Source organism: Archocentrus centrarchus, chromosome 10, assembly GCF_007364275.1.
Source record: "Archocentrus centrarchus isolate MPI-CPG fArcCen1 chromosome 10, fArcCen1, whole genome shotgun sequence".
Classification (NCBI taxonomy): Eukaryota; Metazoa; Chordata; class Actinopteri; order Cichliformes; family Cichlidae; genus Archocentrus; species Archocentrus centrarchus.
This window is the reverse complement of record NC_044355.1, coordinates 13,437,909-13,460,737: the sequence shown is the minus strand read 5'-3', so window position 1 is coordinate 13,460,737 and position 22,829 is coordinate 13,437,909. Positions and strand designations below refer to the sequence as shown.

The 22,829-nt window shown below is 40.3% G+C and overlaps 2 protein-coding genes across 5 annotated transcripts; one reads left to right on the top strand and one right to left on the bottom strand.

The window, feature by feature from the left end:
- Positions 1-102: 102 nt before the first annotated feature.
- slc24a6a (solute carrier family 24 member 6a) lies at positions 103-10,124 on the top strand. 2 transcript variants are annotated; one of them, XM_030739164.1, is made up of 17 exons: positions 103-806; positions 1,020-1,118; positions 2,800-2,876; positions 3,000-3,074; positions 3,531-3,615; positions 4,315-4,418; positions 4,493-4,567; positions 4,895-4,920; positions 5,014-5,067; positions 5,169-5,305; positions 5,585-5,754; positions 6,588-6,855; positions 7,546-7,712; positions 7,828-7,942; positions 8,414-8,526; positions 9,052-9,117; positions 9,344-10,124. In XM_030739164.1, the coding sequence occupies exons 1-17, from the start codon at positions 698-700 to the stop codon at positions 9,452-9,454; spliced, it is 1,851 nt and encodes a 616-aa protein (XP_030595024.1). In that variant the 5' UTR covers positions 103-697; the 3' UTR covers positions 9,455-10,124. The 2 variants fall into 2 exon arrangements, with proteins under 2 accessions (XP_030595024.1, XP_030595025.1); XM_030739165.1 differs by having other exon boundaries at positions 104-806; positions 5,585-5,673.
- Positions 10,125-12,609: 2,485 nt separating this feature from the next.
- Positions 12,610-22,828, bottom strand: LOC115787428 (zinc finger protein ubi-d4-like). 3 transcript variants are annotated; one of them, XM_030740130.1, is made up of 11 exons: positions 22,761-22,828; positions 21,026-21,186; positions 20,769-20,876; positions 20,368-20,561; positions 20,148-20,240; positions 17,867-17,951; positions 17,254-17,388; positions 16,526-16,657; positions 15,666-15,778; positions 14,579-14,660; positions 12,610-14,185 (listed from the first exon to the last, which is right to left on the bottom strand). In XM_030740130.1, the coding sequence occupies exons 1-11, from the start codon at positions 22,790-22,792 to the stop codon at positions 14,100-14,102; spliced, it is 1,221 nt and encodes a 406-aa protein (XP_030595990.1). In that variant the 5' UTR covers positions 22,793-22,828; the 3' UTR covers positions 12,610-14,099. The 3 variants fall into 3 exon arrangements, with proteins under 3 accessions (XP_030595990.1, XP_030595992.1, XP_030595993.1); XM_030740132.1 differs by having other exon boundaries at positions 20,368-20,558; XM_030740133.1 differs by lacking the exon at positions 17,254-17,388.
- Position 22,829: the final 1 nt, after the last annotated feature.

The following is a 22,829-nucleotide window of genomic DNA, read 5'->3' as shown; positions in this document are numbered from 1 at the left end:
TGAGTGACCATAGAAATGAGACAAAAAATGTTGTCTCTATTTGCATCTTTTTTTTTTTTCATTCACTTCATTTGGTTTTTGATGGTTTCTGTCACCTCTTGGACATTTTGACTAATTTCACTGCTTACTTCTATGTGCAGTTTTTGCATGTCTTTGTGATTTTTGGATCTAGACTTTTTGGCACCCTTGAGCTCATTCAGAAATGCGTCCATGGACCTATTGCTACACGTGACAGTTAAATCGTTGCTTCGTGTTACCAGTATTTCACTCGCGTCGCCCCACCCAGCTGAAGGCGCTCTAATCTGTAGGTCCAGGAAAACATCTTCGACGGGAAAATCATAAACAGGAGATCAAATTTAGGGCAAGGGGAATGAGAGGATGGTCTGAAACGAGGGATATTTTTATATAGGCGCTGGCTGATGATTCATTGTCTGCGCGTCTCCGCTGGATGCGAAGCGTGTGGATGCTGGATGGTTAGTGCTGACTGCCGGAGATGCTGTGCACAGGCCGAGCCTGTTTAACATCCTCTTGCTTTTTGGATGGAGCCACAAGCCAGAGCAGCTGAAAGACGATAAATCAAAGACAGCAAAAGGCCAGTTTTATTGGGTCTGAGAGCAGGCATCCGAGAAAGGGTGACAGCGACGGTGCGGGCATGTTCTGAGCGGAGAGCCGACGAGCGGCGGCGGCGGCTGGCGGGATGAAGGCTCCGAGAAGACCGAGGCAGACGCGTCTCCTCCCCCGTTTCTTCGTCTGTGGAGTCGGTCTGCTTGCAGCCGCCTGGATCTTTCACTTCAGTGATGTTACAGGTGCGTATAAAAGAAAAAAAGCACCCAAAACTCTGTTTTTATTTCTCAACTTCTGCTCTACTTGAACTATTAAGGCAAATGTCACATTGCAGCTGTAAAGATTATCTTAATAAAATACTAATCGAAAGAAACACCATGAAGTTACATAAAAGGTGATGCTGAATTTATGCTGGTATAGTTTATCTGTGTTTACATGTTAATGACTCTTTTTAGCCTCCCAAAGCCCAACTGTGAATCACAGCATCTCCTTATTCAAGAGAGAACTCATCCAGCAAAAAGAAGACAACCAGACTGGTGGTGCTTCTAGAGCTGGTGAGATGCACGTGTTTGTATCGTTCACATTCTGTGCTTGTTAGGCATGAATCACCCAACAGGAAGTTGTTTGGGGTTTTTTTGTAGATTTTTAAAAAAAAAAATTAAAGTCTATTCACATGAGTGTGTTGAGCTTGAATGAGGCTCCACCAGCAGGCTGGGGTTTGGATAATCATGTAGTAATGAGTGTATAGTCACTATGATCTTATGAGCTGGTGTGTTTATTGCAGTAAGAGTGTGCCTTTTCCATTTATTTCTTTAAATTAAGGACTATTTCGTCTGTGCATCGATCAGCTTCTCTGGTCCACCTCTTGCTTCATTTCTTTAAATTCTGCTCATATAGATGTTTTAAAAACACTTAGGTCTTTGAGGTACCCAGTTGCTAGGAAACTGAGTTTGTGGTTGGATGTAGTATGCATCCGGAACTGTTCAAAGTGCCCGCTTGTGGTAATGACCTGCTGATTAGTAGCCTCTCATCAGCCGCTGTACCATTGCTTATGCATGCTTGGATCTGTTTGGCTGTTTGAGAAGCAGTGACAGCATCTTATGATCTGATGCTGAATTCAAGAGATTTTTTTCCTGATAATATACCGAGCGACATATTCAGCCAGAACCAAGTTCCTGCCTCATGGAAATACAGTGTAGATTAACTTAAAAGCCTTGAAGACATTTTCTTCAAATTATCATATTGACTACTTTTAAGAGTGTCATTTGGTTTCTGATGCTAAAAATATACCGTTTGATCAGTGTGTCTGAATTAAACCAACATCACACCATTTCTGCATCTTTGGGGGGGATTTGTGTTTGCCTCTAACGGCACAATAATGTCTCTGCATGATCATATCAACTTTCCACTTTTAACAGTGGTTTAAGAAAATCTGACTTACAACTAAATCAGAAAACCTTGAGGGGAAAGTCACATAGGAGGCTGCTTTTCAGATCATTGTTGTGCTAGTATCGTTTAAAAAAAGTTTTTGTTTTTTTTTCATGGTGCAGTGAGTTGTGGTATTTATGAGCCTATGTGCTAGACAGTGCAGTCAAGCAAAGCAATCCCTTTCAACTGGGAGGCAAATGATTGTGACGCATTGTTTAACTCAGCCAAGTTAGATGCCTCTGAGCATCAAGTTCATTGGAACTGACAAAGAAAGTCAGTATAAACACTTGTGTTTGGATGGCATGAGGGACAGTGTGAAGTCACAAGAGAGGCATGGAGAATTCAGCTGTAATGCAGTTGGATTCTTAGTTGTGTGACTGTAGCACAGCTTTAAACTCAAGGATAGAAGCATGCAGGATGCAACTTGCGTTCAACAAAGTGAAATACACACATTCTAGATCTGACACATTCAAAGATAAATGACTGCAGGTTCAGAGTAGAGCTGAATTACTATCCTGATCACAACATTCATTTAGCCCAGTACTTGAGGCTCTTCTCTGAGGTCCAAGGGAATTAACCCTCCTTTAAAGAAAGTGTGTTTTGTAAGTAGAATTTTACAGTTAATCCTTAAAGTTGCAGTGAGTTCATTTTAAGACAGAACAAAAAAAAAAAACTTGAAATATCAGAAGAGCAAACTATAGATTATAGGAAGTTTTGGTTAAAATGCCAACTGCTTTCAGCTGTTGTACAGCACTGTTACCTAATTTCACACCTCATTAGGTTACACTCTGTCCATCTTTTCTCAAGCTATCAATGAGTTTCCTGAAGACATCTTTACTCTGAATCAGAGGAGACAGGGAGCCGTTCTCCTTCACGTTCTCTGTGTGAGTATCATCTTGGTCTGAAAGCCTGCAGTTGACATAATAAAAAGATGGCGTTTTCTTTTCATTAAACTCAAACACAAACTTAAACCCTGTGATCAGTAATGTGTTTGCTGTATTTCTCAGGCTATCTACATGTTTCATGCACTGGCCATTGTGTGTGATGTTTACTTTGTGCCATCACTGGAAAAAGTATCAGAGGTATGACGCACAAATCTCACATGGTTGAAAGTAAAGTAATAGTTTTAGGCTCTACAAGTTAATAGTTTTTTTCTTCTACTCCAGTTATTAAATGAGAATCTTAACCAAAGGTTTCAAAACCTTTAAAGGATGAGAATAGAGTGTATTTTCTTTCTGTTCTTAATTCACCTTTAAAGACATGAAACAATAGTGTGTTAGTCTATCAGTACTCTCTGTTTAAGCTTTATGGTATTAAATTATGCTAAACTAGTGTTCATGTGTGGACAAATGGAACCTTAGTCAGTGTAGCAGCGTCATTGTTGTGTATGTATGTTTTTGGACAGTAAGCCTTTGGCTATGACAGGCTCTGGATAAATACGCAGTATTTATTAGTAAGATCAGTCCTCTGATAGGGGAATGCCAAATATGACCATCTCCATCCTTAAGCCTGTTTAATCTCCCTTATTCCTCCACTAGAACCTTCAGCTCAGTCAGGATGTTGCCGGGGCAACCTTCATGGCAGCCGGGAGCTCCGCCCCTGAGCTCTTTACTTCTTTGATTGGTCAGTATCCTAATCAGTCATTCCCTCCAGCTGGTTAGACTAGTGTCTGGGCCATCAGCGCTCCAACTAGCGGCAGTTACACACATTTGATCAGGATGGAGAAAAGTCAAGCGCACACAGGCAGCGGCAGTGTTTAATTTCAAGCATTCAAGTAGCCGTGAACAGATGTCAGATTTTTGCTTGATGGTTTAGCGTGACACTACTAAACATGCCACTATGGCACTGCTTTTAGACAGATCTCATAGCATAGATATATCAGATGTAATTGTCTTCTTGTAGTGAGTATTGCAGAATCCGTGATGCCATCGTTACTCTTAGCAACATATTGTAGTTATAATATTGTGAGTTACTGTGTTACTCTCCCACCCTTATTTGAAACTGTGGCCTACAAACTATGGCACACATGTTTTGGAAACATACACAAGCCTTATTTAGAATTTAGCCTGAGTTTAAGGAAAAAGTTAAAAAAAAAAAAAAGTTTTTCTGCTTTCTTGACTTTAGACAATATGCAGTAAATATTACACAACCCTGGCATAACATAAAAGACAAACGCCCAGCCCCTCTGTTCATGAACTGAAGATGAAATACTACGAATTCTGCTGAGAAACTTTGCCCACATTTGCACTCTTAATTTGTACATTGTTGCAGATTGAACACCTGTGCATGATTTCACCTTGATCGTTCTTGCTCTGGTTTTAGGGGTGTTTATCACAAAGGGCGACGTCGGTGTGGGAACTATTGTGGGATCAGCTGTCTTTAACATCCTGGTTATCATTGGCATCTGTGGCATCTTTGCAGGACAGGTATGTGCACTGCAGAGACTCCTTTCTGGCCAATATAGTCTTCACAGTATTTAATGCGTCCTTTCTCTCTGCAGCCCATTGTTCTGAGCTGGTGGCCTCTCTTCCGCGATTCGGTTTTCTACATCCTGTCTATAGTGGTACTTATTCTGGTGAGAAGTCACAGCACAAAAACAACACAGCACTGATCCAAAGTCCAGGAATATTCACCATTATATACAGTGTTGTCCCCACAATTAAAAGGATACACGTTTAAGTGCAAGGAAAAAAAAGTAAATTAAAGATTACTTTAATACTACATTGGTGCATCTAAAGTGCAACTTTTCTTGATCACATCAGTTTTTATTATTTGTCATTTAAAAAAAACTTTGGCATGTCTATACTGGAACTTCTTGCTCTGAATTATGGTTTAAATATGAATATGTTTCTAATGAACTACTTGGAGTTGTCATTACAGTTTATATTTATTTTATTTACAGGTGATCTATGATGAAAAAGTCCTGTGGTAAGACTGGGTTTAAAAAGTTTTAGCAGCCTCTGTGGTTTGGATGATGGGGGGGTATTTATGAATCTGTGTTGGTCTGTGTGCATGTTTCAGGTGGGAAACCATCATCCTGATCTCTATGTATGGAATCTATATAATTATCATGAAGTGAGTCTTGTTTCCTCTCACATTTCCAACCTGTTGGGATAAAGCCACCACATGATCTATACCTACCAAATATCTATCTTCATGTGTTGTCTTTTGTGTAGATTTAACAGATCTCTGTCCTGCCTGGTTGAGAGACACTGCGGCAGGGTGGGTCAGCCGTGTTTGAGCAGTCTGCGACGGACGACTGCTGTCGGAAACGCTGGAGAATGCGACAACGACATGGTGCCGCTTAAACCAGGTGCAAGAGCTCATGCTTGTATATGTGCACGTATACATCCAAAACAATGAAAAAGTTCACTCAGCCTCTGAGCAGCATTCAGCAGACCTAGTGACACAGTTTAAGCTGTCAGTCAAAGCGTTCTGTGTTCCCCTGTGGATTTCCAGCAGGCTGAAATAGAACTAAACCGCTTTGATGAACAAAAGTTATTCTCTCCCCTAACGCTCTGTCCTTCTTGTCCTCCTGTCTGTCTTCTTTTATCTCCTGCTAACATTTTCTCACTTTTCTTTCTGTGAGCAGACTCATGTGTGGTGGCTGGTCAGGATTCCGGGGTCGTGATGGTGGATGAGCTACTGAACTTGCAACCCCACCAACTCACCCTCTCAGAGGCAAGCCTCCGCCTTCTCATCACCCTGCATTTCCCCCCCTTCACCCGCCTGCGCATGGCAGGACGCATGGTCATCAGCGAGGTACATTGCACGTGCTCACCTCCATTACATAATATCAAGCTACCCTGGCTTTTTCGGCTGGCTTGGTGGGTATTTTGAGGCAGATTTGTAGCCTTTAAATACTGACGTTGAACATAGTTAAAATCAGTGGTTTATTTTTGTTTAATTGAGTTTGTTTCTTCAGTTTGTTTCTTGTTTCTCACATTTTAGCGTTTTACATAAAATATGTTTCCACTGAGTCTCTCATCTTAAATTTGTGAAACAGAGCTAGTTAGAGATAAGAACATAGCATCAGCAGACACCCAAAGCTGTGGGACTAGAATCAGAAGAGACTAAATTCGTGCATCTGTACCAGATAAACTGACACATGGGGAGATGTGTACTGGCATATCAAACAACATCCTGTTTGCCATTGTTATACAGATGCCATCTAATAAGCTCACAAAGAAATCACACCGACACAGAGTGCTGCCTAATGCATAATATTAGCCCAGACACAAAAGCAGACAAGACCTCAATCTCCAAATCTGCTTCCTCACTCGCTCAGCTTTTCTGCATGTGTGCTTGCCATTTCCAGCATCAAATTAAAGTGCACCTGCCAATGCTATGCCTGCTCTCTCCATGCCCTATGAATCAAAGCTTTCCAAATCCCCACTGGTGAAAATGAGGATCCTGCCTAGCTGCATAATCACTCTTCCTACCAGTTCAAATAATCTTAACTACATTCATTTCCATAACCCTTCCGCAGTCTTTCGTGTGTGTTTTTTTTTGTTTGTTTGTTTTTTGTTCTGTTTTCTCCTGTATACATTTGTTTCTTGTCTTGAATTTCTCCTGACTTCCCTCCCCACCCACAGAGACAAAGGCTGATTCGGGCTCGGGTGGGCCCAGAGGAGGGGGCAGCTTCAGGGGAGGAAGGTTCGGGTGCTAGTGGGCCTTGGGGAAGGGAGAATGGGACTGTGGCTGAGGGAGAGAGACAGCCACCAGAGGGGGAGAGGGAGAGGAGTAAAGAGACAGTGGGGGAGACGTGTGGGGGAGGACAGCCTAAGGAGGAGGAGGAGGAGGAGGAAGAGCAAGAGGACCAAGATGAAGAGAATGTTCCTTTCAAACCGTTCATCCTGCCAGGTAAGAGTTGGCCTCACGCACAGCCTGGCTGAGATTTTATTTTAATACTTTATTACACATCATTATTCTAACACTCAGATAAACAAATAAACACTCCTGTGTTAAATGTGTTTATCCGACTAACATTAGATTGAATTTCAGGTATTGCATGTGTTGAATACAATTTTGTTCTTTTTTTTTTTTTTTTTAAGAAAAATGTTCTCAAGCACGTCTCATCGAAGCTTTTTGGATCTTTTTCTATAGCAACAAGTAGATTTTTATTCATAATGTTAATATTCATTACACGTTTGAAACTCGGGAAAGTGTAGCAAAAGATTAAGCCTGCAGGCTGAATCATGTGCCTGACCACAAGCTGCCATCTGTTGCCATCTACAGCCAATTGGATCCTTCTCTCCACAGAAAATGCACACCTTAGAAACTGTTTGTAGCTCAAAGCTCAGTCTTCTATAAAGCTTTTCTTTGGCTTTGGTATCAACCAAAACTTCTTCCTGCTTTCATAAAGGATAATGTTTCAGAGGGTTTTATAGCTGATGGAGTTAATTAATAGGAGATGACACGAGGAGTCATGGTCACATCCAGGCTGTGCCAATGAATAATTTAGAAGTTCAGATAAATCTGTAATGATGCCTGTGGGCAAACTGGCGTCTGTTCGTGTCTGTTCATTCATGAGTGTTTTCATCCTGTTCTCAGATGGCTGGTGCATGCGTTTGAAGTGGCTGCTTTCCTGGCCCGTGAGCATCCTGCTTTACTGCACCATCCCCGACTGTAACCTGCCACGGTGGGAGCGCTGGTACCTGCTCACCTTCCTGTCCTCCACACTCTGGATAGCCTTCTTCTCCTACCTCATGGTCTGGATGGTATGAAGCACGCAGACACAGCATCCCACATTCACACACACACACACACACACACGCACACACACACACACGCGTTAAAAAAACGCACACACATAACCATTTTTCCTCTGTGAAGGTGACAATAATCAGCTACACACTCGGAATCCCAGATGTGATCATGGGGATCACTTTTCTGGCTGCTGGCACGAGCGTCCCTGACTGTATGGCCAGTCTCATTGTCGCCCGACAAGGTTTGTGTGTGTGCATGTGTGTTAGTGTGCGTGTGCATGTGTGTGTGCTTAGTCTATGCACATACTTAAACTGCTCACTAAAAGCATTTACTAAATTTGTTTGCACATTGGTTACAATATGAAGTCAGAATTTTTAAGTAGTGAAGGTTCATTTTTGAAAATACTGGATTGACAGAACAAGTCAATAACAATGTCAGTAAGTCAATAACACTGAGCTTTGTGTTCCAAGTAGTCTCCCAGAAAGTGGACCTTAAGTTCTGACAATAATGCCAGACTAATCTGGAATATTTACATAAAATATTCAGCTGACATTTCATCCAAGTAACCAGACCTACAAAACCAGAAATATCAAAGCATTTTTATAAAACAATAAAATACAATTTTATTTAAGGTGAAATGTGGTGTCCAGTTTAATATTTAATGAATTAAAGGAAAATGGAGATGTAAACACATGTTCTTATTATACTTTAGGGATGGGTGACATGGCTGTGTCCAACTCCATCGGCAGTAATATCTTTGATGTGCTGCTGGGTCTGGGCTTTCCCTGGGCGCTGAGGACTCTCATAGTCAGCTATGGATCAGTGGTAACACCAGCTGTTCTCGCTTCTTTATATGATATTCAGCTTTGGTGATGTAACTATCTCTCCAAGACTCCAGGGATGTCTGATGGTCTAGTGGTTAGGACACATATGATATAGTTTTGATATTATTTGGTAAGATACTGCCTCCAAGGCATTTTTCAAAACCTCAATTTGTAATTTGACATTATTCATAAAACTGCTGCACTAAAACTATCTTTCATTGCTCACTGTCACCTTTTTACCATCCACTTATTTGTAATTAAGATATACTCCAAAGCTGCAATGACTGGTATTTTAAAATGACAACATCAGTGCTAAATGGTCACAGTACTGAAGCCATGTTTTTGAAAAAAAAACAAACTCTTATGTAATTGTAACCCTGCAACAGAACAATTTTACAAAGACTCTTTAGCCCAAAAAAATGTGGCCATAAATAAGCAACAATAATTATACTGTAAGTTGTGGAATTTATGACGTGTAAGTGTTTTAAAACAGTGCGTTAATGCTTTATTATCTGTGTTCTGTCAGGTGACGATAAACAGCAAAGGCCTGGTGTACTCAGTGATTCTGCTTCTGGCCTCAGTCACGCTTACTGTGAGTCAATTACTGCCTGCTGTTAAAAAACCCAGATCAAATATTGAGATTGTGTCACAGTAAACAAACAGGTCACCTGTCTGTTTTTCCTCCCCTGTTGATTCCCATCATAGCCTGAGAGCCTTTTCAGGCCCCATTTTATGATTACACTTATGTCTGTGCAACAAAACATGAAACACTTATTAGATTTTTCCTCGTGTTCCTCTTTCTGTCCGTCACTCCTCAGGTCCTGTGTGTCCATCTGAACCGCTGGAGGTTGGACCGCAGGCTGGGACTCTGTCTCCTGCTACTCTACGCCATCTTCCTGCTCTGCTCCGTCGGCTTCGAACGGCTGTAGAGGACACTCCCCGTACACACAAATGAACAGCTCTCCTCCCCTGCTGCCATTAATAATGAAAAACATACAGAGAGATGATTTTTGATTTCATTTCAGTGGCTTCCCACAAATAGAGTGTCGTTACTATTTTAGGACCCTGTTTATTTGATTTAATTTTAGTGTAAAGCCCTTTGGTTTTAAATGTGCTATTTAAATAAAAATTTACTTACTATGACACCGGCTGCCTACAAGCAACATTGTTTACCTTTGATAAATGAGTATTTTACAGAATTTTGTACTGTAGCACTTCCAGCCCAGATTTTGTGAAATCAAAGCCACTGATAATGCACTGTCTCACAGCAAATTTATAAAATATCAAATTTGTATTCTGAAACCAAGAATATTGTATAAGAACTCCAAAGTGTGTTAGTTTACTTATAATTACTGCCACAAGTAACCTCAACGAGCATATGTATTTATGGTTGCTTCTCAGTTTGTGCACTTATTTCATGTAAAGTTTGATGTTTTCGTCACACCTTTGTGTCCATAGCTGTAAAAATGGCATAGCATGGCTAATCACGCTCCCCTTTGCTAAAAGTCTTTCAGCACAAAGGTTGATTTTTTTTTTTTTTTGTTCTGAAACAAAGGTGACTATATTCTGCAAGGTGTTTATGAATGTCTGTCTGGAGAGAGTCCTGAAGTGTATGTCTTTGAGTTGTGAGTGCAATAAAAAGCTTTGTTCTGTTCTGTTGCCCTTCTGCAGCTGGAAATTCATAATCACAGTTTTATATTTAATGTCACTGTGAAAGTTTCTTTATTTGCAATTAAAGTTAAAAAAAATGTGAAAGAATTAGAACATCTTGGAAGAGTTAAAGCAAAGAGGGCTAAATTTAGCTTTCTTTCAAACAAAGTCGATGGCACATTAAAAATTACAGTTATACCATTGGTTCACAAACTTTTTCTGGCATGCTCACACACCCCACTTTTTTTTTTATATAAATCATTAACAATAATAAAAATGATTAAAGTTGAATGTAATCAATAATGCCAGCAAATTCTTGCTTGTTTATTTTTCCTAATAATTTTAGTCACCTAGATAGCATCCAGGCGAGGTGTTTGGTACCTCACCTGTACACCTTCCAAATGAGCCACATGAGCCAGCCCTCCTGTGTACCCACTACACAGGAGGGCTCTGTGGTACTGATGGTCAACAGCCATGGTCAAAGGTGGAGGCTGAAACTGGTTTTTGGTTCTTTGGACATAGAAACTCATGTAACTTTGTCAGCAGTAGCTTACCTGCTAAACAGATTACAGAAGAAATGTATGTAAATTCTTTTCTAATTGGGGGTGGGACTTTAACGCGTTAATTTCGATTAATTAATTACGGGGAAAATAACGAATTAAAAATTTTAACGCATTTTAATCGCACTTTGCACCGTGGAACGTTTCTCAGTGCACGAGTTCCAGGCATACAGATTATATCGACGGCCCACGTCCATCGCAGCCCACGAAGACTGCAAAGGCCGGAAGTGAGCGGCTAGCCTTCATATCAGCTGCCGTCACCTCTGCGTTGCTCATGTCGTCTAGAAAACCGTGAGTGCGAAGCACAGCTGTGTAAAAGCAGCTGGTTAAACGGAGAACGAACTTTTGCTCCTTTTTGTGGTTTAATTTTAATTCTTTTATTCAAAATAAGCTGTTAAAACAAGCATAACACACATTTCAACATCAAGGAATACAGCTGAGTGAATGATTAATTTCCAACTATAACAAGTGAGACATTAATGTAGAATAAAACTATCCAGTTATGATGCTTAACTTTAATTTCAGGAGTTTGCTTATCACAGGAGCACTTCCGCCCTTCGTTGGTCTGTGTAGTAGACTGGTGGGAAAATAAACAAAATTTAAGCTTTAAGCTTATGTATATTGATTCATTCATCAACCAAACTTAAATTAATATTTACCATGTTAAATATTGAAATGTGATTAAAATGCGATTAATTTCGATTAATTAATTACAAAGCTTCTAATTAATTTGATTAATTTTTTTAATCGAGTCCCACCCCTAATTCTAATATAATGTCGACATTACTGTGTGAAAGCACAGAGAAGTTCAGTGCAGCTCACTGCTACTTTCCCAAAGCCGAGGTTCCGGAGCCGGAGCCGGAGCCGGAGCAAGTTCCCGTGCCGATCCCAAGGAACCGGCGAAACGATTAAGAACGGGCTCGCGTTCCCACCGCGTTTCTGTGAACTGCTCCTTTACGTATGAGCGTGGGCGGGTCCTCGTCTGGACACGGAAGCCGAAGCGCACAAACGTGGGAGAACACGCTCCTCTTTCTTGTGCTGCAAATACGTTTTACGGTCCAAACCAAACTACTGCAGCATCTGTGTGCAGCACAGAGGGAAACACAGACAGCGATTAGAGCAAGACGACAAGTACGCACTTTTTGTCCTTTTATCTGTGATATGAACCGATACAAAGCAGCAAGTTTAGCCTTAGAGCCCAACCTAATTCACAGCCGTGAAAAGCGCTTCGCTTTTCTCATGTAATACACATGTAATATGGTAGAAAACTTGATGTTGAGACAGCAGAGTCACACCCCTCTGCCCCTTTCGGCACGCGTTCCTGGTTCCAGACCAGCTAGTTTGCGGGGCCGGAATTGAACTCGTTTTTCGGCCGAGCACCGAGTGTTTCGGCGGTGGAAAACCCGCCTAACGGTTCAAATTACGGCACGGGCTCCGGAACCCTGTTGGTGGGGAAAGAGGCCCCCTGCTGCATTTCAGCACCATTGACAGGTCCACAGCCTTCAGCTGGCTGAAGGAACTTCGTGACTTCTATTTTCCCACGCTGTTAAGTTCATCCATCCATTCTTTTCCGCTTACCATTCACACCTATGGGCAAATTAGAATCACCAATTAACCTAACCCCAGTAATTGCATGTCTTTGGACTATGGGAGGAAACCCATGCAGATGCAGGGAGAACATGCAAGCTCCGCATAGAAAGGCCCAGGCTGAGGTGGATTCAAACCCAGACCTTCTAGCTGTGAGGCAGCAGTGCTAACCACCACGCCACCGTCATTCAAAATATCAACTACATTGTGCAAAATAAATCAGGGAGTACTAAAAGCTCTTTTTATGCCCGTTTAAAAATGCGAGTAATGATATAATGAACACATTATTCAAAGTGATTTTTATTTCAGTCAGGCTAAATTGGTTTCAATACCAAAGAAATGTAAAAATAAAAATAGTACAACAAAGTACATTATACAAATACTCATGATGGAGGTTTGACATATCAGAATAATGAAATAAATCCAAATATGTCAGTCATAACAAAAATTGAAACAAAAATGCAATACAGTACAGAGAACGCATTAGGAGCTAGATACTCAAGTGTTTGCTATGCTGTAGACGTTACAAAATTCTACTAGAAAACTCCCAGTACCAATGGAATATCAGATAATATAAAATGTAAAAAAAAAAAATTTTTACAAACAATACAATGTCAACAACAACAAAAAAGTGTGACATGAGTGTGTGTGCATTCATACGGGTGCAATCTGCATGCAAATTTGCCTCAGTGTGACAAATGATGAAAGCAGCAGTGTGTGCCATTGGATCAACAGAAAAGGCAGTGTGAGAGGACAATGTTGCTGCCAGATGACTTTTACAAACCAAGCACAAAAACAGCTGTGAGAAAAGATGCTACTTTATCCTAACTAGTTTCATGTATCTGACTTTCCACCATCTGTTTGTTTCAATGGGAACTGCTTTCACAACAATCAGGTATTCTGTCTGATGAAGAAATAAAGATGAAATCATAAAAAAAAAAAAAGGCTTTCGTTCGATGAATTCAGCCTACAGTATGTGGTCTCTATGTAGTGTTTGGTTGAAGTAATGAAGTTGGTGATGAAAAGTAGCAATTACAAAAACTTTTGTGCAGAAACTGATGTAAAACAAACATGATTTATGATGAGCAAGTGGTGAGCCGCTGTTGCATGCGTCTCATATGACAGTGGACCTTGGCACTGACTGGTTCCCCCTCAGAGAAACTTCTTCAAAGGATAAATACTCCGATGGATCAGACAAAAGCACACATGCCACTACAAAAGCCCACTAGTAACCAGAACAATAACAATAATGATAATAATAATAATAATAATAACCGTTTACTGTATATTGTGACATTTTCCTTTTGCTCCTTTCAGGGAGTTAAAAACAGATCATTCGGCAGAAGAACTGTGGTGGGTCGACAGTGCACGCTGTGTCTTTGAGTGTAAGAGGGTGCAGATAATTAGAGGTGGTGCTAATCCGTTTTCTCCTGGGAGCTCCCATGGAGACAGCAGTTACTATGGTTACTGCATGCGCTCTGTCTCTATATCTGGTGTGTAACAGTCCAGGAGAAAGTGTGTGTCCATGCTGTTTGACGGCAGGCCTCGGGGGGCTTGGTAGTGAAGGTTTGATCCCCGTGGTTGCTGATCTGAGGTCTGTTTTGGCTCTGTTCCCCCCCACACACACACACTTTTGGCGCTGAAGATATGAAAGACTTCTAAAGCTGATCTGCAATCTGGCTCAGCTACTTCTGGACCAAGACTGAGAGGAGGTCTGACGTTTCATTTGGGGGCGGGATCCTGGTGCCTGAAGGGGGTGGAGTCTGCAACTGTGATGTCACTCAGGGGCAGAGCTCTGGTTTTGCTGGTATATGGAGGCTTTGTCCTTCAGCAGAGCCAGGCACAGGTGGCAGCTCCAGCTCCCTGGAAAACACAATAACAAAGTGAGACAGGGGTCAAGGACTATGTGACGGAATCATGTAGCAACTCATGATACAATACTATCATGACAAGTTACCATGATAATAATTATTATATATTACTATAATTGTTCCAACACTCTGATTTCCCCCTGGTGTCAACTCAGTGCTTGGCAGATACCAGAAGCCAAGGTATCGGTATTGTACTGGAACTGGAAAGTTATATCCCTTCATCTTATTCATTGTGTGGAGGAAATTTTTATGTGTGCATTTGTGAAGTAGGGATCACACTTTTTAGAGCTCCTTCAACAACTGATTGGAGGATAAAATAACAGATCAGAGTGAGGCAGGAGTTTCCGCCTCAGCTGTTAACCTCTGCAGTAAAGTGTTTGCTTACCCTCTGGTGGTTCGGTCATGGGTGGAGTTAGACAGTACATATGGTAGCCTCGGTCACAGTCATCACAGAACAGCAGCTGGTCCTGCAAATACACAAACTTGTGTTCAGTCTACTGATGAGACAAGAGAAGAGGAACAATGGGACAGTTCCTCTCAAAAGCTGAACACCAGGTGTCATTTAAGAGCGTGTTACCGCCAGCGTGTATTTAATTATAATGTAAACTCATTAAGGTACCTCACTTTATCAGCTTATGCTGCTTAATGAATGTTTACATTCAGATTAACGAGTACAGCGTGGCTGTAGGCCAAAAAAAATAAAATAACCAGGCGAAATATGGCACAACCTTTTAATAAAAGTGAAAGTATAGTGCAGAGTCTGCCTGGCCATTAATCCAAAGAGAAGACATTTCTTGTCATTGTTTACAACAGAAAACTGAAACAGGATCATGTGTGCAGTTTGTCAGTCGCAATCTGACACTGCTGACAGGCTGCTGGAAGTGGTCAAGATCGTTTACTCTAAAAGAACTTAATCAGATTTTCAGATCACATGACTTTCTGGTCAATATGACACTACAGCTAATTTTGAAACCTGATATCCAAAAATAAATACTGTATATTCTGCCTGTAAGTTACACTGGTTTCACGATATCAGTTCATCTGTAAAGACATTAGTCACACCTACATAAACCACTGTAACAACTTTGCTTTTTTTCCCCCTCTCAAGCTTCGGCCTTCTTTACACAGTAAGTTGAAAAATTATGCTCATTAAAAACAGCACATGAGATCAAAGAGAGCATGGGAGGACTCAAAGATTAGCAAGCTGAAATTAAGAAGTGCAGTTACACTGTGTCTGCCCCATAGCTGTGAAGCATAGAGTGGATATTTGCCTATTAAAACAATAAGATCTTAAAAAATAGATAGTTTTATGTAGACATGGTTAAAAGAGAAAGAAAGTCATTGTTTCCTTGAAGCAATTTCTCTTTAACTTGACATTTTCTTCCGAAGCAGTCTGTAACAAATACAGAATAACTTTTTGGAAAATACCAAGGACATATTTGGTGGAAATACCATAAAAAAAAAAAACTCACGTCATTCTCTGAGGTGCCACAAACGTTGCAGCACTTGCACTCGATGCACTGCCAGCGATAGGTCTTCACCGCAGCCATCATCACTGGTGTGAACTGCAGGCATGTCGGGTGGCCTACGCAAAGGAGACAAATATTAGTTAAACACAACGATGAAAACCGTAGAGCAGTGTGCAAGTTATGGACAAATCTGCATAAAAATTTGACCAAAGGCAGGGCCCTTGTCAGGGAGTTGATCTGGATGTTGATGCAACAATTTTGAGGGAAACTGAAAAAGAAAAAAAAAAAAAAAGAGCTGGCGCATTAGGTGCCATGTCTTGAAAAATAAATAAAGCTAGAGGAGTCTTCAATCCTCTAGCTTTTCTGTTTTAACCTTAACTTTAACTCAATTTAGCTCAATTTTTCTGACCTTACTGTTTGGCATTCTGTTTAAATTTACCTCATAAATATCCAGTTTTGTTAATATCTATCAAAGTACCACGCTGTTTAAAGTGCTATATAAATAAAGTTCTTATAATAATCTCTTCTATGTGGATCACCAACTAATGAGCACAATGACCAGTTTTTCAGCTTCTTCAGATTTTCTGGGTATATAACCTGGAAAAGTCAAACTAACAGCTTTTCAACCAACTCATGGAGCTAATATTGGTTTATTTATCACAATGAATGTGGTTCAAGTCACATTCACAATTTCAGTTGGTAAAAATCAACATTTATAACAATGAGGCTGAGTTTCTCCACCTTTGTCTAAAACCCAAGGACCCATTTAAAAAAAAAAAAAAAAAGATCTAAGATTTGCCACCGTTATCACTTTAAACTATAGGTGTAATAACAGAGGCTAAAGAGACATAGTATGCTCATACCTGAGCGACCACAGTCTGAGCAGGATACAAGCTCTTCTGATTGGCCGGTCTTCTGGTTTAGGGTGGAGTCTCCCAGACAGAAGTCACAGTAATCATTGGGCAGCGCCAGTCCATTGGGACCCTTCTTAGTAGCTGTGCAGGAATGAGTGAAGAAACTATTCAGTGGACTTACAAAGGAAAGCAAACACTGTGGTCTTCTTCCAGGTGAGCATATCAGCATATATAGCTTAAAAATCAAGGTCTCACATTTTCAAAGTACAAACCTGTTTGTGTCATGTCATCCAAAAATATTCTTCAACCTAACTGATGATGTACTGAGTCATGATTGAAACTTATGTATGAGTAACAACTGACAAAACGGACTTGTTTGTATGTATTTGCTAACACGATGTCACGTGCATAAAAGAAAAAGAAAAAAAGCAAGACGATGGATATGTTTGAGGTAAAAAAACCAAAAAACAATAAAAATAAAAATGGATGATATGCTTATAAAAAGCCAAAAGTCCCAACTGTGCAAGCATGTTTCAGTCAGGAATGCCCCCCAAATTTGGGATTCAAAATCATGAAAATCAAAAAATGAAAAGAGCGGAACAAAAAAAAAAAAAGAATGAGAGAGAGATTTTCCCTCCAACAAACACACACATGCTACAGGGCATGCAACCAAACCTCCCTCCCCTCTTTCTCTCCATCTCTCTCTCTCTCTCTCTCTCAGCACTAGAGTGACTCACTCTTCTGCTCCTCAGGCTGGCGAGGAGTGGGTGGTGCCTCGATCTCCTCGCGGTCCTCGCCCTCCTCCTCTGCCAGGTGAGAGTGTGTATAGTGGTAGCTCAGGCCAGGACGGTTCTTGTAGCGCTTCCCACAAACTGACACACACAAACACGGTCATACAAAAATGTTATAGTTGTGGCAGCGAATTTTAACTACCGTCCAAAAAAGGCCCAAGACGGAAAGGTGAATGTGCGCTGTTCATCACCTCAATTTATTTTTTTACTTAATTTCATGAGATTCATTTTTGGCGGACACACTAGTAGCAAATTCACACAGCGAAGGAGAGCAATTGCACAGTGAGCTGGGGCCAACAGGAAGTTACAGAGCACACACGAAGCAGCACCTCAGGGACAGGAGGGGGGAAAAAAAGAGAAAAAAAAAAAGGCAACGCATCCAAGCGAGAAACTTTTTCAACTTCTGCGTTGTCAAACTTTAGTTTCAGGTGGGATCTTTCACATCACTCCATGCACTGCAGAAGTCTTGTCTTTGTCTTTTAAGAGGGGAAAAGAAAAAGCCTGTCTTGCTGGCATGCATGCTGCACACAAAGATGTTATACAGGAAGCTACTACTCACTGTCGCAGGCATACGGTTTGTCCCTCTCCTCCAGTGCTGCAGCTGCGGCCTCCGTTTTCTTCTTGCCATTCTTGTCACTGCGGCCCTGAAGAACAAATTGAACAGTTGAGACAAACGGAACAACTGAAACAACAACAACACCTCACTTTGCTTACGTCATCTTTATAAGCTTTGCATACAAGTACGGAAGTGGGAAGAAAATGCATTTATGACATTTGTTACAGATTAAGGTTACACAAAAAAATGTTTTGTGAAATAAATAATAATCTAAAATGTAGTTTTTGTCAGTTTACTGGAGCAATTCAGAGAGCAAGGTAGAAAAATTACAAACATAAACTGCGAATTTTACCCAAGAGTGCCAAATTCACAAGAAAAGGCCTTTTCAGATGAGTACGTTTTTCAGTAAAAGTGTCTGCTTTATTTATGAATGGCACAACAGTCAATTTTCAATAAAAATGACTTATGTTTAAACTATGGAAAGACAAAGGACTTCAAACAATTCAAGATCTTTATTTGCCTGAGTCTGATATATTAATGAGCTTCCAGGATGTACAAAGACAATTCCACCTAGATAAGAAACATTTCTTTAAATATCTCCAACTTAGAGACTTTATAAGAAGACATCAAAACAATGTACTGACAAAACCTAGTCTATCAACTTTGGAAGAAATGCTGACAAAAGATAGTGGGAAGAAAGGTATAATATCTGAGTTTTATCATTTAATGATGTTGCATGTTTCTGAAGGATCCTATGATAGACTTAATGCTTGGAAGGAAGACTTGTCACTAGAACTATCTAAGGAGGATTGGCAAGAGGCATGTGCATTGGCCCACACTAGATCTATCAACACACGTTTCAAAATGATGCAGTATAAATGGTTAATGCGGGTTTATGTAACACCAGTAGATCTCAACAGGTACAAGAGCGAGATACCTGATGTATGTCCAAAATGTGCAGAATACAGAGGAACACTGATCCACTGCATGTGGTATTGCAGGAAAACAACACTGTTTTGGAAAGAGGTCAAGGATATAATTGAGAGAATTATTTCCAAACAATTAAAACTGGATCCAAAGCTGTTTTTACTTGGATTGTACCCAGAAAAATGCAAATACACTAAAAATGAACGGATATTTATAGATTTAGGCCTGCTCAATGCAAAAAGATGTATATCGTTGTTTTGGAAAAAAATTCATAGACCGACTGTCAACCAGTGGATCCAACAGATGCTAAATGCCCTCCCATTAGAGAAGATTACGTATGTACTAAAGGGCAAACAAGACTTGTTTGAGAGTATTTGAAACCCTTTCATTATGTATATTAAAAACCTAAAAATGCCAGAGGACGGGACAGGTGACTGAAGGAAATGGACACTGCAGTTCCTAAATATGAACAATCCTTTTTTTCCATTTTTTGTTGTTTGTGGCACTGATGTTACTGTGTGTAGATCTGTGGCAGGTTGCATTGCATTCAGGGTTTTGTGAAAGGCATCTTGTTGTATTGTTCGGTTTTGCTTTTGAGTGAATTTGGTTCTGTTATTGTTACGGGGTTTGCTTGTTTTTTGGTTTTGCTTTTTGGTTTATCTTTGTTCCTTTGGTTAAATCATTGAAAATTTAATAAAGATACTTTGGCAAAAAAAAAAAGACTTATGTCTGAATGACAGAACAGTGTCACTTCATCAGAATGATGAAGCAAGTGATGTTATTATCTTATCTCTGAAACGGGCTCAATGAATATAGGAATTTGCATGGGAAAAAACTGTTTCAGAAAAGCTTCAAGGCTGCAAATGAAAACAATTGTAACTAAAGCAGTAATTTTAACTGCAGGTGCTGTTCTTAACAAGCTATTTTAATTCAGTTACCTATCAGCTAGCTTACTGTGTAAGACAAATCATGACTTGATTAACAAAGTAACTGTAAAAAAACAAAGTAACTGTATAACTACACATGATTACACTGAAAACACATTGTGCAGACAGCAAATATGATAAGTATGTCCTGAATTATCAGCAGAACATCTGTTTACAAGTTTTTTGGTTGTTTTTTTGTTATGATAAAGATTTCTTTATTTTCTGTTATATAAAGGAGAAGCATGTGGCATCAACTGTCAGATAAGTTAATATTTAAACATCTGTATAAGCTTGGACTCTTTCTTTAAAAGGGATTTTCTTTAAAAGTTACAGAGAACCAAGAAACCTTGTGTAAAACTTGGCTTGGGAAAGAAATAAAAGAAAAAAAAACACCAGTTAGCACTCCCCAAGTGAACAAACAGGACACGAACCTTGGACTTGCTCTTCCCTCGTCTCTTGGGGGTCTCATCCTCAAAGTCTTCATCATCCAAATCATCCAAGTAGTCGTCATGGTCCAGCACTCTCTACAGCAAAAATAATAGTCTAAATACTGGTACTTGTTAAGAAAATTACATCAACACTTAAGGAGTTAATATGTGCCATTTTTGACAAAAAACAAAACATCAACATTCAGTAATCTTTGGGTCTGACCTTACGGATGCGCCCAGAGGACGTGGTGGTCGTTGATGTCACAGGAGGCTCTACGGTGGCTGGATCGTCCTCAGGGCCGCGGACATCCGCCACACCGCTCCTCCTGTCAAGAGGCTCTCCCTTCAACAGGGCCTCCAAACTACTGCCATCCACTGCTCCCAAGTTATCACGCTTCAGACCTAGCTCCAAGTCTGCTACACAAACAGAGCAGAACAATTATGCACACATTCACGCAACGCAAAAGTAGAAAAAGACAGATATGCAAGCATAAAAATTAATTCACACCTGTTATAGATAAAATGTACTTTTTCATGGTAAAGGTCTACCAGTGTGGAAAAAAAAAAAAATCAACCTGTTAAGTATTTTTCTTATTGCAAAAGTTGTTTCACCAGAGGTGGTACCTGCTTTGATTGGGGGGAAGGCCAAGCGGGGATCCTCAGGGGGATGAGAACGCCGTTTCTTCCTCCAGCGACGGGCTGGGTAGGTGTAGAGCTGCCCTGGAGCTACACCTGATGTGACACAGAAACACCAAAAGCTCGAGTGTGTTTTAGTGAGAAAGGCGCATTTTATCTTTAGATGACATGCTGCAAATTACAACTGCATTATTCAAAATCACCAATATATCAGTTAAAGACATCCTCCAACACTTATTCTATACCTGCACTCCGGTGTCTCTTCTCCATCCAAATGTAACAGTTGGACTGTGCTACACCAGTCTGAGAATCCAGGAAAGGCATGAGGATGCTGCGCTCGGCACACAGGCGAGCATTATAGCTATGACACTGCTCCATGGCATCTCTGTAATACTGCTCTCCTAGCCTGAAATGTGGAAGTTGGACACTAACATGTCAGATAACACAAATCGAAATACTGTTAATAATCACTGCTGGACACACACTGCTAATTAAATAAAGTTAAAATAATGAAACACTGCAAAGCTTTAAGCATTTTACACGTGGCGGTTTTGACTCATCCTGGACTCTCCGCTCTGACGCTAGTACTAATGGGACCCCAGTTTTATCATTCAGACAGGCTGTATTGTATTCTACTGATTTTAACAGCACAGTTTTACAATCATGCTTGACACTGCGAGTAGTCAACCCCCAAAGACTCATCCTGAGCCAGAAAATCCCTGTCACCATATTGCTTTTCAACATGGGAAATAGTGTACATGCAAAAAAGATAACTTGGTAGGTAGGTAGTGGAAACAGATGTAATACCAGTAGATGGGTGTAATGGAGAGCACTTCAGGTAGATATTGCCAAGTTTAATAATCTCTTTATTATAAAACTAATACTGTGCAATGAATTAAAGTTATATTTTGTTTGTATAAGCTGCAGTTTTAGTTCCTAGAAAGAAACTCAGTGGCCAATAAAACTGACTACGTATTAAACCTTTTGTTTCAACTGCTATTTTATTACGTTTCTGCAAAAGGACTAGGCAAGCATATTTTATTTTTCATATTTTTAGCTGGGTCTTACATCATAATGGATATATATATATATATTTGTTGGGTCTTACATCATAATTGATAAAGTGGATTAAGTCACATAACAGCTGATTTTCACTTTTAAATACTAGTTTTGAATGACACGCAGCTAATACGCCAAGAGTACTTTGTGCGATCACACAACCTGGCCTTGTTTGAGATGCACAACAAAGGAGCAGTGAAATGACTGCAAACGGCTCCACTGAACAATCTACTGTTATTTAGCTCTCATATTTCACCAAAAATGTATCTTCTCCCGCTTTGTAATTACTTCATAATTCAACAATTTTACCAGAGTTGCCATTTTCGATGTATCTAAAATGAATAATTAAGAGTAACTACCCTCCTCATAAATGCATTATTAATTATGTTTAATCATAGTAGTAAAACAATGATTCTCTTGCTATTTAATTATTTACTTGCGGGCGACACCAAATCAGGTCTAGTTTCATTTGAGCAACCAACATTAACAGTAACGCTTGAGGGTGTCGGAACAAAAGGTTGATTGTTAGCGACTCTCTCGTCACAACAAAGCGCCCGCCAACCTGACAGGTTACAGAAGAATTAACCCACCTTCATCTGCGAGCGGCTGGCCACAACCTGTTTAACGCTTTTACACGTAAAACCACTTTAAGCACAATTAAGGCTAGCGAAATTAGGCATAAACAGTGGCTGAAATACAGCTCCCTAGCAGGGCTGGCTCTCTTGTGTTTCCCCAAAGCTAACAAGCTAACAGCAGCACGGAGGATAACGTTATCCTCTTGGGACAATTATCGTATTCAACACTGAAGATGCGATGCGCAATTTTTCTGTGCCCTGCCCCTAAATTGATAAACAACTAACTAAACAAGCGCCCCTGTGCAGCTACTGGTTTTACTCTCACAATAAATAAAGGTAAACTTACACTTTAACAACACTGTCGACGGCCGCCGCCATGTTTGCTTATTGCGGTTGTGTGATGTGCCACTGCGCC

Bases quoted from the DNA above. Each gene is read 5' to 3' on its own strand.
- slc24a6a (XM_030739164.1), top strand. From the start codon at position 698: ATGAAGGCTCCGAGAAGACCGAGGCAGACGCGTCTCCTCCCCCGTTTC. The intron at 3,075-3,530 runs GTATGACGCACA...TTCCTCCACTAG, and splicing joins CACTGGAAAAAGTATCAGAG to AACCTTCAGCTCAGTCAGGA. The intron at 3,616-4,314 runs GTCAGTATCCTA...CTCTGGTTTTAG, and splicing joins GCTCTTTACTTCTTTGATTG to GGGTGTTTATCACAAAGGGC.
- LOC115787428 (XM_030740130.1), bottom strand. From the start codon at position 22,792: ATGGCGGCGGCCGTCGACAGTGTTGTTAAAGT. The intron at 17,389-17,866 runs GTGAGTAGTAGC...TGTGTGTGTCAG, and splicing joins CAAACCGTATGCCTGCGACA to TTTGTGGGAAGCGCTACAAG. The intron at 16,658-17,253 runs GTGAGTCACTCT...ATTCCTGCACAG, and splicing joins CCAGCCTGAGGAGCAGAAGA to CTACTAAGAAGGGTCCCAAT.